This window comes from Grammomys surdaster, unplaced genomic scaffold (genome assembly GCF_004785775.1).
Source record: "Grammomys surdaster isolate TR1022 unplaced genomic scaffold, NIH_TR_1.0 311, whole genome shotgun sequence".
In the NCBI taxonomy this organism is placed as follows: domain Eukaryota; kingdom Metazoa; phylum Chordata; class Mammalia; order Rodentia; family Muridae; genus Grammomys; species Grammomys surdaster.
Genome location: NW_021604730.1, coordinates 1,754,457 through 1,768,448, shown reverse-complemented (window position 1 = coordinate 1,768,448; position 13,992 = coordinate 1,754,457). Strand labels below are relative to the sequence as shown.

Sequence of the window (13,992 nt, the reverse complement as noted above, 5' to 3'; positions counted from 1 at the left end):
TGTGCAAGGGGAGCGCGGGCGCTGCCCGGACACAGACGCGAGCGCAGGAGCGGCGCGCTAACACTCCGCGGCGTTTCCTTCGGAGCTCTCGCGAGAGGGACCGGGGAAAGATGGCTGCGCTGGGTCTTTCCGAGTGAGGAGGCGGCGGCGGCGGCGGCGCCCGGCGTCGTGTGGTCCTGGGCTCTTGAGCTGCGGCTTTCCTCGTCTGAGACGAGGGCCGCTGCCTCCGGGAGATGCGCGTGTCGCGGACCCGCGGTCGCCCCGGGAGTTCATGCTGCGTGCTAGGCTCGCGGCCGCCGCTCTAATCGCCCGGCGCCGCCGCCGCGCCGGCTCGGCCCGCGGTGAGCCTCCCGGAGCTTGTCCCGCGCGCCGCGGCGGCGATGACCGGGGAGAAGATCCGCTCCCTGCGGAGGGACCACAAGCCCAGCAAAGAGGACGGGGACGTGCTGGAGCCCTGCGAGGAGGAGGCGACGGCCGCGCTCGGCGGTGCCTTCACCGGGGGCAGAAGCGGAGCGGGCGGCAGCGGCAAGGGCGGCAAGGCCTGCCATAAGATCTTCAGCCACCACCATCGGCTGCAGCTGAAGGCGCCCGCCGCGCTGGGCCCCGGCGTACCGGCCCCGCCGCAGCACAACGCAGTGACTGCCACCTGCCCAGCTCCGGCCTGCCTGGGCAGCAACCCTGCTTTGGTCGCTGACGGAGGCAGCTGCCCCTCTCTCTACCCGGTGCACGAGTGCGTCTTTAAGGGGGACGTGAGGAGACTGTCCTCGCTCATCCGCACGCACAATATCGGACAGAAAGATAATCACGGTGAGTTTTGCTGGCTTTGCCCGATTTCCGTCCCCTCGGGGGTTGACCGTCGGCCTCGGGGTTCCGGACTCCTACTCGCGCGATGCGTTTTCCTCTGGCGGAAAACCCCCTGAGTCTTTCAGGTGCAGCGTGCCAGGGGTCAGGAGTTTGGGTCTTATGGGTGCAGAAAGGATTTTTTTTTTCTTGTCCATCTGAGCATCCTGGGACAAGTTGCCTTATCTCTGGCAGACTTTCCGTGTGCCAAAACGTCAGGCTATCTCACATCCAGGCAGGTCTTCTTGGCTTTAGGGAATGTTTCCTTTCCCCTCTCTTCCTTCTTGGAGCTTTAACTTTGAATATGTATATTCCCAGTCGTCACCACCCAGGTACGGAACCCAAGTGCAGCTAGATGTGACTTTTATCTGTCGCTAGGTTTTTGAAAGCCACACAGAAATAGTGTCTGCATTTAATTTACCAAAGCAATTGAAGAGACTTCTCAGTAGCTGTTTTTGTTGTCCTTCCACACTAGGAACAATGTTTCATCTTGACTGGGACTAAAGACAGTACTATAGTTTTCATTATAAAGTCTTAGTGACATGTTTGAGAAAGCATGGTATATTTGGTAGTGAACGGTATTGGTATCTACTTTTGGCCGTATCTTGTCAGATTTTTTTTTTCCCCTTTAAGCAGCAAGGCTTTTTTTTTTTTTTTTATAGATTTATTTGCAGCTGAGGATTGTATCATAGGCCTTTTTAAAACTTAATTGTTGAAATATTTTTCAACGTTTTATTAACAGGCCATTTTAAACTTAAAATAGTTAGCAAATATTGTTGCAGCTGCTTTTAGCCTGACAATTATACATTAGGTAAACTGTTCAAGATGATATTGTACATTAGTGCACAGAATGGTTTTGCACATTAGTGCTATATACCACCTGTGAAAACAAGCTTCTTGAATTTCATTGGTTTGTAGGTCTCTTATCTAAAATTAGAACAAAAATAGAAAATAAAAAAATGAATTGTCTCTTGGTTCAGTTTTCTGACTTTGTCTTCAGAATTTGTAATACTATCTATAGTCATAATGCCACCACCTATCGTTTATCATAAATCAAATACAGAAACACTCTGAAGCAGTCTCCAAGTTCTCATTTCTACTTTTAGTTTATTTTGCTCTGCTCCTGTAACAAGCACATTTGACTGCTACTGAGAATTAGATCTTGACTTAAACAGTTGAGTTGTAGCCCTAGTGTTTTGGTTAGTAGGATGTTATTTAGACATGGTCAAGTAATAGCTATGTTTTATCTTTGCCTTTAGAACTTAGTTACATGCCTTAAGCTTGCTTTGAAAATGGTCAAAACATTCCCTTTGCAAGTTAATGAATGATCTTTAAGAGATGAGTGGATGTCATAGGAACCACTGAGATTTTGGAATTGCTGATTGTTGGGCTTCCAGTTCTGTATTTAGCATTTTATAAAAGCTAAATTCTTTCAAAGTAATTAGAATTCTATATATCCTTAAAGGATACTCCTGTCCTTTACCCACCAAAATTCACTTTTCAATGAAATATTTGTATTTTTTTATCTGCCTTTATATCACTTATGATCAAAGCAGCTATGGGGTCCTGCCTATAAAAAGTGCAACCATGCCTCTTCCTGGTGCACTCAGGGAAGAGGCACTGCTGTGCTCTCCTGTAGTTTAATAATGTCCCCGTTAAACTCCAAGATCAGTCTTTTTTTTTTTTTTTTAAAAAAAACCAAATTTATTTCTGTATGCCTGCATGCGGAGATCCAAGGACAACTTGTTGGGAATTAAGTATATCTTTCATTGTGTAGGTCCCAGGATTGAATTGAACTCAGGTTGTCTGGCTTGACAGTATCAATACCTACAGAGCTATCTTGCCTTTATCCTGTTCCATTACTGCAGTGTAACTTTTACTCTAGTTGCCCCGACCGACCCCCATTAACATTTTTTCTTTTAGATGTACTTTTATTTTATGTGCCTTTCTTTATTTCCGCAACTCTGGGATTTCAAGCATGTGCTACCACATCCAACTTTTTAAAAAATATTAATTATTTTTATGTGCACTGGTGTTCTGTCTGCATGTATGTGCGAGGGTGTCAGATCTTAGAGTTATAGGCAATTGTGGTCTGCCATGTTGGTGCTAGGAATTGAACCTGGGTCCTCTTGAATTTAGTCAGTGCTATTAGTGCTCTCAACTGCTGAGCAATCTCTCCAGCCCCCATACCCAACTTTCATATCAAGGACTCAAACTCAGGTCCTCAAGGTTATTTAGCAGGCATTTTACCAGTTGAATCCAGCCCTGTATTTTACTTTTTAAATGGACTTTGTCAAATGATTTTCTTAAAAGGCTCCTACTGAGTTTCTATCAAAAAAGAGTCCAGAGGGGTATAGAACTTTGCTAAGGTTGCATATGCAATAGAAACCACGAGCCTAGAATTAGAAATAATGACCCAGAAGTGGTGGCCCATGCCTTTAATTCTAGCAGTCTTGGAGGGAGAGGCATGAGGATCTCTGTGTTGGAGGCCAGTTTGGTCTACAAATGTCATTACAGGGTGGACAAGGATACACAGAGGTACCCTGTCTCAAAAAACAAGCAGAGAAACAAAACAAAATAAAAAACAAAAAAAAAAGGAAAAAATAAAAAATGAAAGAAACACAAATAATGCATAGAATTCCTAAGTTCATATCAACCTTTTTATGAATTTCTGCTGGTGGGGATGTGGCCACTGCTTTGCAGGAAAGTCAATTAACATTTGTTTTGTTTTGTAGTAGAGTCCTTTTGTGCATGTTTTTCACTTAGTATTTATAATAGAAGTTTGTAGTCCTCCATTTATTTTTCTCAGCTATTAAGAGCCTTGTGGAAAGATTCCATCACTACGTAGCTTTCAGTTTCTGTGGAACTTTTGCATGTTTTTAAATTTTTTTGTGTAATGGCATGAATAAGTACACTGGGTCATTCATCTACACCATAGCCTTTTAGAATCTTTGCAGGAGCTGTCATGTGCCCCTCATTTTCCGGTTAGTGCTATCTTTTATAGCCATTTGTCATGATGTGCTCTGTGAAATGTTTCAGGTGATGCCTTAGGGTTTCCATTGATGTGAAGAGATAACTGTGACCAAGGCAGCTCTTATAAAGGATAACACTTAATTGGAGCTGGTTTACAGATTCAAAGGTTCATTATCAAGGTGGGAGCATGGCAGCTTCCTGGCAGCCAAGGTACAGGAGGAACTGAAGTTCCACTCTTCTGCACTGGCACTGGTCAAAACTTTAAAGCCCACCCCCACAGTGATACACTTCCTCCAACAGGCTACACCTCTAACAGTACCATTCTCCAAGGGCAAAGCATATTCAAACTACCACAGATGGTTTTTAAAACATAGTAAATACTCAGTGTTTTAGATAAGTAGATGAAAACCCATAGTGACTTTCTGTCCATGGAATCCTAGTCTGTTCATCTTCTCTGTGAGGATTGGCACACTGCTCTGATCTTTTCTGGAACTGCAGTGGCTGGTCAGTAAGGGGTGGCCTTGCACAACTTCACAGTCCAAGACCAAAACAGGGCTGGAGAAGTGGCACCAGGGTTCAGAGGATTTGCTGCTCCTCCACAAGACCCAGTTCAATTTCCAGCACACATGTTGGGCTACTCACAGCCCCTTGCAGCTTCTATTGCCGGGGATCCATATAGCCTCCAAGCACCTGAACGCATATGGTAAACACACACACACACACACACACACACACACACACACGACAATTAAAAATCAAATATATTTTCAAAAAAGATTTTTATTCATTCATTCACTTATTTATTTATTGTAGATAAGCCTACACTATGTAGCCTTGGCTGTCCTTAAATTCAGAGACCCACCTGCCTCTGCCTCTCAAGTGCTGGGATTAAAGACATGTGTCACTATATCTGGCCAGTTTTTATTACTTTTAGTTATGTGTCTGTCTTGTCTATCTATATGTGGGTATGTACACGTGAATGCAGGTACCTGTAGAGGCCAGAAGTATCGTTTTCCCTGGAGCTTGAATTACAGTTCTTTGTGAACAGCCTGATGTTGGGAACCAAACTTGTGTTTTTTTTTTTGAAGAACAGCAGCAAGTACTCTTAACCACTAAGTCGTCTCTCTAGCTAGATAAAATCTTTTTAATACTTTGTTTTCGAAAAGCAAGTGATCTGCCATTACCCTGCCTATTCCTTCTTGCATTTGTCTATATGTGTCCCTGTCACCTATCTGTCCAATTTTTGAGACAGGTCTTATTGTGTACTCTGGGCTTTATCCTAAAGCTTGAGATTATCCTGCCTCAGCTTCCCCAAAACACTTTGCAATTTTCAAACAGAGTGCCCTGTAGTTAATGTATTATTTTGCTGTAGTCTTTCCCTCTTTTTTTATATGGAGAGCCTGTTGATTTCTAGTCTGGTCGCTACTTAAGTTTATTGTTCTTAGCTTCTTCAGTTTGGACTGATCTTTGGTAAACTTTTTGTTATATATTGCTTTTTCCTTGATAAAATGTTAGTTGAAGTACAGCCTCTAATTATGTTTAGAGGAACTATATACTGGGGTTACAAATAGAAATTAAATATGACAAAATATCTCCATCTTATGTTCAGGTGTGCCAAATGATTCTTTGTGGATTATTTAGTAGCAGTTTTTGGAGAACAAGAGAGAGATTATACCACATTAAAAGTACACAAAATTACTATACCTTTATTATATCTTCAATTATGTTTTTCCTTTTCCTTTTTTTTTTTTTTTCAAGACAGGATTTCTCTGTGTAGCTTTGGCTGTCTAGGTCAGGCTAGCCTCAAACTCACAGAGATCTATCTGTCTCTGCTTCCGCAGTGCTAGGATTAAAGGTTTGGGTCATCACTGCCCAGCCAAATAAATTGTTTTCTTCTTTAATATAAAATTAAAGATTGAGGCACCAAAGAGAGGCCTTAATGGTTAAGAGCACTTGATGCTCTTACAGAAGACTGATGTTTGGTTCCAAGCATCCATGTTGGCAGCTCATAGCTGCCTGCAACTCTGGCTATAAGGATTCTAACACCCTTTTTTTGTTTCTGTGGGTACATATGCTTGCATGCATAGATACACACATACACATACAAATAAATAATGTAAATTTAAAAAAAAGGATGGAGTCTAGCCTTTACATAGAGTGTCAATTAGAGTCACATTTACCCTGAGTAATTTGGACAATTTGTGTTTATAATGAACATTAGTGACTTTACTATTCAGCACTTCAGAATTAAAAATGGTAAAAAATAGATTAAAGGCTTGGTTTGGATCATAAATTCTGTTTGGTAAACATGTAGTTTTGTTTTTTTTCCATAAGTCAAACATCCTTAAGTTAATCATATCTCCCTGACTGTTAGAAGCTGTGAGGTGCCTGGCAGTGGTGAGATTGCTGAGTGTGTGAAGTGCTCTTTCATAGCTGTGAAAAGTTGCTGGTGTATTTGGAGATTTGGTGATTTCTGCCTTTGATTCTGTTGGCTGGTGTGTCACCAGCTGTCAGTTCTGTGGGTTGCAATAGCTGCTTTGTTCTTGAGGTTTAGGTAGATTTTTGAGGATTTAATTTGATGGTGTATTAATACTGCCTATCAGTACAATAGAGGGCAAGATTACTTCATTCCTGGATTTGCTAGACTTTTGGCAATGTCCTTATGTATATCTTTTGGTTAGTTTTCAAGAACAGTTCAGAGGAATTGCTCTTGTTCTAGAGTGAAAATATTTTTGAGAGCTAAAACAGATTTGAGACTGCTCTCGGTTCTTAATAGCTTCCAGTTTTGGGGGGTTCCCCCCCTGCTTAGTTGATTGATTTATTCATTCAGCAGATAAACATGGAGCTTCTAATATGTGGTACCGTTTTTGATGCTGGAGATGCAGAGGTGAACAGATTAGCATAATTCCTGTTACTGTGGTGTTGCATGCTAGTTGAAAAGCCAGAGAACAGACAACCAGTGAATAGAATGTGTGTTATACAGTTACTGAGTCATATTGAGTGAGGGTTGGGCACTAATGAGAGTGGTAAGTAGGACAGAGTCTAGAGCAGTTTCTCAAGGAAAAAAAATGTAAATGCAGTTACTGCCATTATGGACTGGGAGAACACTGATGAAGTGGTCAGGAAATGTGAATGTGGCTGGAGTTTAGAGACTTGAGAGGCAGTCTTGCTGTGAGTGTGCTGTAGACTCTGTGAAGGCTTCTTTATGTACTAACATGGGATACAATCAGGAGGTTTTCAGCAGAGCTCACCCTGCTGCTCTAATAAGCAGATGTCTGCAGACAGGATCTTGGAAGTTACTTGAAGTGAGCGATGGAGTGGATGTAGGATGTTCTGTAAATTTACTACAGTAGTAGCATTTTTGAGAGAGAATTTCTCTCAAAATTTGAATTTGAGAGAATTTCTTCCTCCTCTGGATAAGGCTTAGATATGTCAGGAGACCTTGGATTCATACTGGGTCTGGTATGTGTAATTTTTGCTTTGCTCTATAATTAGGGTGTGTAGATCAAAACTGTCTCATAACACAAGTCATTGCTTGCCTTCTCTGTGCTGGCCTGTGCACTGAGCATAGAAACCCTGTTGAATGCTTGCCTCTGGGGTGTTCTTGATGCCATGCAGATGCTCTTTTGTATGCTGAGGGCAGTAAGGGAAAAACATTTCTGAGGGTGGCTACTGGTGAACTACATACCCTTTCTCCACAGAACAACATATTTTTTTTTTCTGGGGGGTGGGGCATGCAGTTTGTAGACAAATTAGGAATTTGGCAGATTTTTCTCTGGAAAGTAAATGGGACGAGCTTAATCCCATATGGCATAAAACCGTATTTCCTGCTGATTAAAAGAATAAGGTTTGCTATCAGTTAAATGGATAAAGCTTAGTTGAGTTGTGGTGGCCCATGCTTTTATCCCACCAGAGTCAGGTAGATTTCTTTGAGTTAAGGCCAGCCTGGTTTACAAGTCTAGTTCCATTATAGACAGGCTACACAGAGAGATCAAGTCTCAAAAAACAAAAACCAACCAACTAAACAAAAGACAAGTTAGAATTTTGAAAACTCAGTTCTGTCATTTTAAGCATAGGATGGGTTCCTACTTCTTAAAACTATTTCTCTGATCACATCCAGCATGCTATTTTGATATTGTCTATTGGAATGTATCAGTACCTGGATGGCCATAAACTTTTCAAGATAGTGATATTCCAGCTATGATGTATATTCTGTAATCATGTCCCAGGTTGGGAGTGTAGCAAAGAAGTAGAGTACTGGGCTCTATAGAGTGAAGCCCTGAGTTTGGTCCTTTGCAATGGACACACACACACACACACACACACACACACACACTCCCTCCCTCCCTCCCTTCCCAGAGTACAACAGAACAAGAGAAACCAGTGTGTTTCAGTGTAAGGACCCTGATGGAATTTGGATTCCCCATTGCAAATACCTTTGTGAAATCATTACTTCATGAGTTTTGGTGTAGTATCCAGAGTTCCCTCAGATATCTGAAAGGCTCTGAAAACCTCTTTCCATTTACAACAGTGAGTTTTTATAAAAGTAGATATTCTTCTTATACTTCAGAACTTTTATTTTCAATAGTGGTAATTTAATCCAGCCTTTGCTCAGGGTAGGTAAAATGTTTTATTTGTAATTAAATGTAGAAACCTTAAAATATGCTCTATTCTAGTATGGTATACACTAAAGAAATTTATATTTTTAATTAACATCTTAGGTTTCTCTTGTTATTAGTTTGGACAATGCACTTCGTTTTCTGAAGTCCTAATTTTGTTAGAAGCAGCATTTTTCTCATTGACACAATATTTTCACATAATTATGGAGTAAATTACTGTAATTTGATACACTTCTGCACTCAGTGTCTACTGGTTTAGCTCTTGTAGCTTCTACAGATCAGTGACAGCAACAGGATTTTCTTTCTGTGCTTTGTAACTGGCTTTTTTACCTTCACCAAGTGAAAGAACAGCTGTATTTGTTTTGGTGCTCCCAGCTTATCTCCCTTACCTTAATATGATGCCTTCTTCTTCTATCCATGTTGCCAGAAAAGAGAGTAAAGGTTTTATAGTTGAGTAGTATTCCACTGTGTGTGCTCATTTTAAAAGTCCATCTATTTCTGTGTGTACTTGATTGACTCTGTGTCCTCACTGCACACGTGTGCAGGCATCTCTGACAGAATGGTAATGTTTCACAACCCTTTAATACAGTTCCTTAATGTTGTGGTGGCCTCCAACCATGAAATAATTTTTGTTGCCACATCATAACTTATTTTGCTGCTGTTAGGAATCATAATGTAAATATCTGATATGCAACCACTGTGAAAGGGTCATTCAGTCCCCAAAGGAGACTTATGGGATGACAACCACTATATCGAAGAGTGAGCTTGTTTGATCATATGGTGTTTTGCTTATTTTCTTTTGATGAACCTGACATTTTAAATACAGTAATGCCAGAATTAAGTTGACTATAAGAGGACGTTTAAACAGTGTAATGTGATTACCTCTAGAAAGTTGAGTAGTGACTAGAAAGTGCTCTGTCCTGGAAGCCAAATGCAGGCAGCTGTTTAGATCAGGTCTGTAAACACCTGGTTCAGGCACTAAGGTCACCAGTCCTATTGGCTGTTCCCAGAGCAGCCACAAACCATTCAGAAGTCATGAGCTTGAGGCTGGGTTCCAGGAAAGCTTTGCCATTTGCTAACTCTGAGCTTGATGATATTCTGGGCTCCTTGATATTCTCATACAAACTTTAACATCAGCATACAATTCATGAGAAAAATTACTGGGTATTTTCATGGAGATTGCTTTGACTTTGCCAACTTGAGTAGTATTGGTGGTGTATTAGTTACTTTTCATGTGATCAAATACCTGATAAACAGTTTGAGGGAGACAGGTTGTTCTGTGTCCATGCTGGGGATGCTCACAGCTGTGGCAAGCAGAAATGTGAGCTGCTGTTTTCTCACCTCTTGGAGGACCAGGAAGCAGAACACAAGGAAATTCCCACTCCTTTACTGTTTTTTTGTTCAGTTAAAGGCCCCTGCCTGTGAGATGGTGCTACTACTACTTCATCCACTCTGGAAACCTAAAAATGTGTCTGATCTCCCAGGCATGATAGTGCAATGCCTTTAATTAATGCCAGCACTCTGAGGCAGAAGCAGGTGGATGAGTTCAAAGACAGCTAGGGCTGCACAGAGACCCTGTCTGGGGCCTTGGGGTAGAGTTGGGCAAAGTTTGACCAACTAATGCTTTGTTCTTACTACATTTAAACTGATCTGTAAATTTAGTGGTTTTGTTGTATTAGGTTCTTAATTTCTTTCATTGATGTTTTAAAATTTTCAGGGTTTATTTTATACTATTTTATCTTTTACTTTGTTTAGCAAACCTCACTTTTCCAGTTCCTTGAATGCTCTGTTGAAGAGAATCCCACAGGAAAGTGCTGTGATTATCAGATACAGTGAGTGCTTAGAGAGGTTTAGGATGCTCATTCCTTGAACTAGTAGAGGGAAACAGAGAATGGTGCCTTACCTTTCTCTTACGAGACCTGAATTCTTTATTGCAGGATGGGTGAGCAGAAAATAAAGTCCATTTGGGATATCTCTGAAAGATATTCATTATAAGAGAAAAGGTCATTCTCACAGAAGATGTTAATAATAAATCTGGGAGAAACAGAAGAAAGATTTGGTTAATTGCTTGATTTGTCGTTAATCCATTTACAAGGATTATTTCTCTAAAATTGAAGAAAATGAATCAGTATACAAAGAAACAGGAAATTTAAAATATAGGTCAAATAAATTTACGTGTCAGTATCTTGACACTATAGAAAATTGAGTGATACATAAAGTGTACTAACAGTAATATATAATTGCAGTAAATTTAAAAGATAGATGCAAAATATAAATATAGTGTATAGTGTATACATTTTACTTGAAAATGAAAATAAGAGCAACTAGATTAGAGAACTGTTTGAAGATATACAGGGAAAAAATTTTTTTTCTCTTTTGAGACAAAGTTGCATGAAACTCTTGCTGTCCTTGCACTCATAATCCTCTTGTCTCTGCTTCACTGTTGCTGTGACTACAGGCATGCCTTACCACATGTAGGAGAAATCCCTGTTGATCTAAAAGTTAGATGTGATACCAAAGGCAGAAATATCTTGTATTTTAGGGAAAAGTACTGAAAAGAGATTTTTAAAAAACATTTATTTTCACTGTGTGCATGTATGGTCAAAGGACAGTTTGCAGGATTCAGTTTTCTGCTTCCATCATATCTGCCCATGGGATTCGAATTCAGGTTTTCATGCTTGACAGCAAACACCTTTATCCACTGAGCCATCCCAAAAGATATTTTTTTTTCTTTTTTGAAAACTTTTTTAAAAATGAAACTTTAACTTTATTCTGAAATATTTCATACCCATAGAAAAGTTGGAAGAATAGTCGAGAAAACCTACAAATCCTTCTCTGGTTGCTGGTAGAGTTTTTCCTTCGCGTCACTTCTTCAAACAGTTAGCATAGCTTACATGTGTGGTCTTTATGGTCTTTAGGTCTCCAGTCTCCAGGTGTAAGGCATGCAAAAACTATGTGTGGATAGACAGATACTGATCATTTTATAGGAGGTTGTCCACAGTGAGCAGTCCTGGAACTGACCCTCAGATACTGAGGAATGATTGTATATAGAATTGTGAGAGGAGCTGAAACTATCTCACCAGTTTACCCTAAGCTTAGTAGCATTTCTCTGCAGGATAGTGGGCATATTCATACTACCTTTTATTGAAATTAGTCCCCTTTATTTTTAGTTTTATGTTTTTATTTTTGTATATTTTTATTTTATGTATATGAGTGTTTGTCTGAATGTTTACATGCGTACCACTTGTATGCAGTGCCCACACAGACCAAATGAGGGCATTAAATCCCCTAGAACAGGAGTTACCAGTGGTAGTAAGCCACCATGCAGGTTCTGGGAACTGAACCTGGATCCTCTGGAAGAGCAGTCAGTGCTCTTAACTGCAGACCCATCTCTGTAGCTCCCTAAAGAAATTCTTGATATCTTGGTGTTTAACAGTTATTAAAGAGTCCTGTCTCATACAGTTGAAAGAACTCTTTTTTTTTTTTTTTTTTGGTTTTTTGAGACAGGGTTTCTCTGTGTAGCCCTGGCTGTCCTGGAACTCACTCTGTAAACGAGGCTGGCCTCGAACTCAGAAATCTGCCTGCCTCTGCTCCCAAGTGCTGGGATTAAAGGCGTGCACCATCACTGCCCAGCTTTGAAAGAACTCTGAACTGCTTGAGGACTAAGACTTATTCTCATTGTTTTCTGTCCCCACATGGGTAGGTATGTGAATTATTTACTAAAAGAACAAAGACTGATATGATGAGCACCAGAAGGAATCTGAAGTCCTTGGGAACATCTCAGAGAGTGAATGTCCTGCTGATTGCTTTTGGGCAGGTCAGGGAAGGTACTCCGGGCTCTGAATTTTGCTTCCTTCTGAATTTGTCACAGAAAACAGAAGTGTCAGTTTTGCTTAAAATTTGTCAATAAAAATCCTGAAGGAGCTGAAACCACATTTAAATAAAATTTCTTATGTTGTTATGGCTTCTAATTTAATTTTGTTTTCAATTTTAGGAAACACTCCTTTACATCTTGCTGTGATGTTAGGAAATAAAGGTTAGTAAATACTTTAATGTTTAACTTCACTCAGAGTTGTCATTAAAAGATCATATTTTTGTATATGCATGTGCCTTTGTGCATACTACTGCATGTGTATGAAAATCAAAGGACAACTTGTGGAAGTTGGTTCTCCTGCCACATGGGTCCTGGGAATTAAAGTCAGGTTATCACCTCTAGGTAGCAAGAGCCTTTACCCAGTGGGCCATCTTTTCAGCCTCAGTTTTATTATTGAAAATCACTTAACCAGGGGCTAGAGTGATGGCCCAGTAGTTAAGAGTACTTGTTGCTCTTTCAGAGAACTTGGTTCAATTTCCGTTACTGATATAGTGGTTCACAACCATTTGTAAATCTTATTTCCAGGGAATCTAGTGTTCTCTTCTGACTTCTGAAGGTGTCAGACATGCATATGGTGCACAGACATACATGTAGGTAAAACACACATAAAATGAATAATAAAATAAAAAGACCTTCATAAAACATTGGTTTCAGGGAATACTGATAAGCAGCCATAAGAAAGTATGTTTCCGGGTAAATTCCATTTGAGAAAAAATTAAATTATTAAAATTGGCACTTTATCCTAGATCATTGAAGTACTTGCATGTGTTGTAACTAAGTTGGAGTAAGCATAGTATTGTGGTGAGTTGTGTCCACAGTTATTTGAGGTTCCCACTTCTTCATGAGTTCTTTTTTTTTGTTGTTTTTTTTTTGTTTTTTTTGTTTTTTTTTTCGAGACAGGGTTTCTCTGTGTAGCCCTGGCTGTCCTGGAACTCACTCTGTAGACCAGGGCTGGCCTCGATCTCAGAAATCCGCCTGCCTCTGCCTCCCGAGTGCCGGAATTAAAGGCGTGCGCCACCACCGCCCGGCCTCATGAGTTCTTTAAGAGACAAGCATCTAGTGGAAAAAATTTTGGGAAAGACTTGAGTAGATGATTCAGGACCTGCAAACAATGTTGTTATCTTTTTTTTATTTACATTTTTTATGTTTTATGTGTTTTAATTGCATGTATGTCTGTGTACCAGTTTGTGCCTGGCACACTTGGAGACCAGAAGAAGGTGTCAGATTTCTTAGAGTGGTGTTATAGGTGACTATGAGCCACCTGACATGGGTGCTGAGAATTGAACTCAGATTCTTTGGAAGAGAGGAAGTGCTCTTAACCATCGAGTCATCTCTCTAACCCCTTAAAAATATTTTTAGATTAAGCATTTTAAATTAAAAGTTTTTTTTTTTTTTATTTTAGGGCTTGAGAGTTTTTAACTAGCTCCAAGGGATCTGATATTCTTCTGGCCTCGTCAGGTATATAACACAGATGTGCACAGATATACATGCACACGAATAACAAAATACATATTTGAAAAAGCTTCTTTGCTAATGTTGTTATCAGTGTAAACACTTGGACTTAGTCAGAATACAGTTGTAAAAGATGAACAAGAAACCTCTCTCCATTTCTTTTTCTGATAGTAATATACACATATTAATTCCATATTTATAATCCAGAGGTTATCCTTTTCATCTTCATGCTTT

At 40.1% G+C, this 13,992-nt stretch overlaps 1 protein-coding gene across 2 annotated transcripts in view; it reads left to right on the top strand.

Moving 5' to 3' along the window:
• The first annotated feature begins 334 nt into the window (after positions 1 to 334).
• Positions 335 to 13,992, top strand: part of Ankrd13c (ankyrin repeat domain 13C) — a 48,568-nt gene continuing 34,910 nt past the window's right edge. The window contains exons 1-2 of one of the 2 annotated variants that reach the window (XM_028777592.1): positions 335 to 807; positions 12,427 to 12,468. In XM_028777592.1, the coding sequence (XP_028633425.1) occupies positions 381 to 807; positions 12,427 to 12,468 (469 nt within the window). In that variant the 5' untranslated portion in view covers positions 335 to 380. The remainder of the gene's footprint in view (positions 808 to 12,426; positions 12,469 to 13,992) is intronic. The other variant, XM_028777593.1, reaches the window with a different exon arrangement.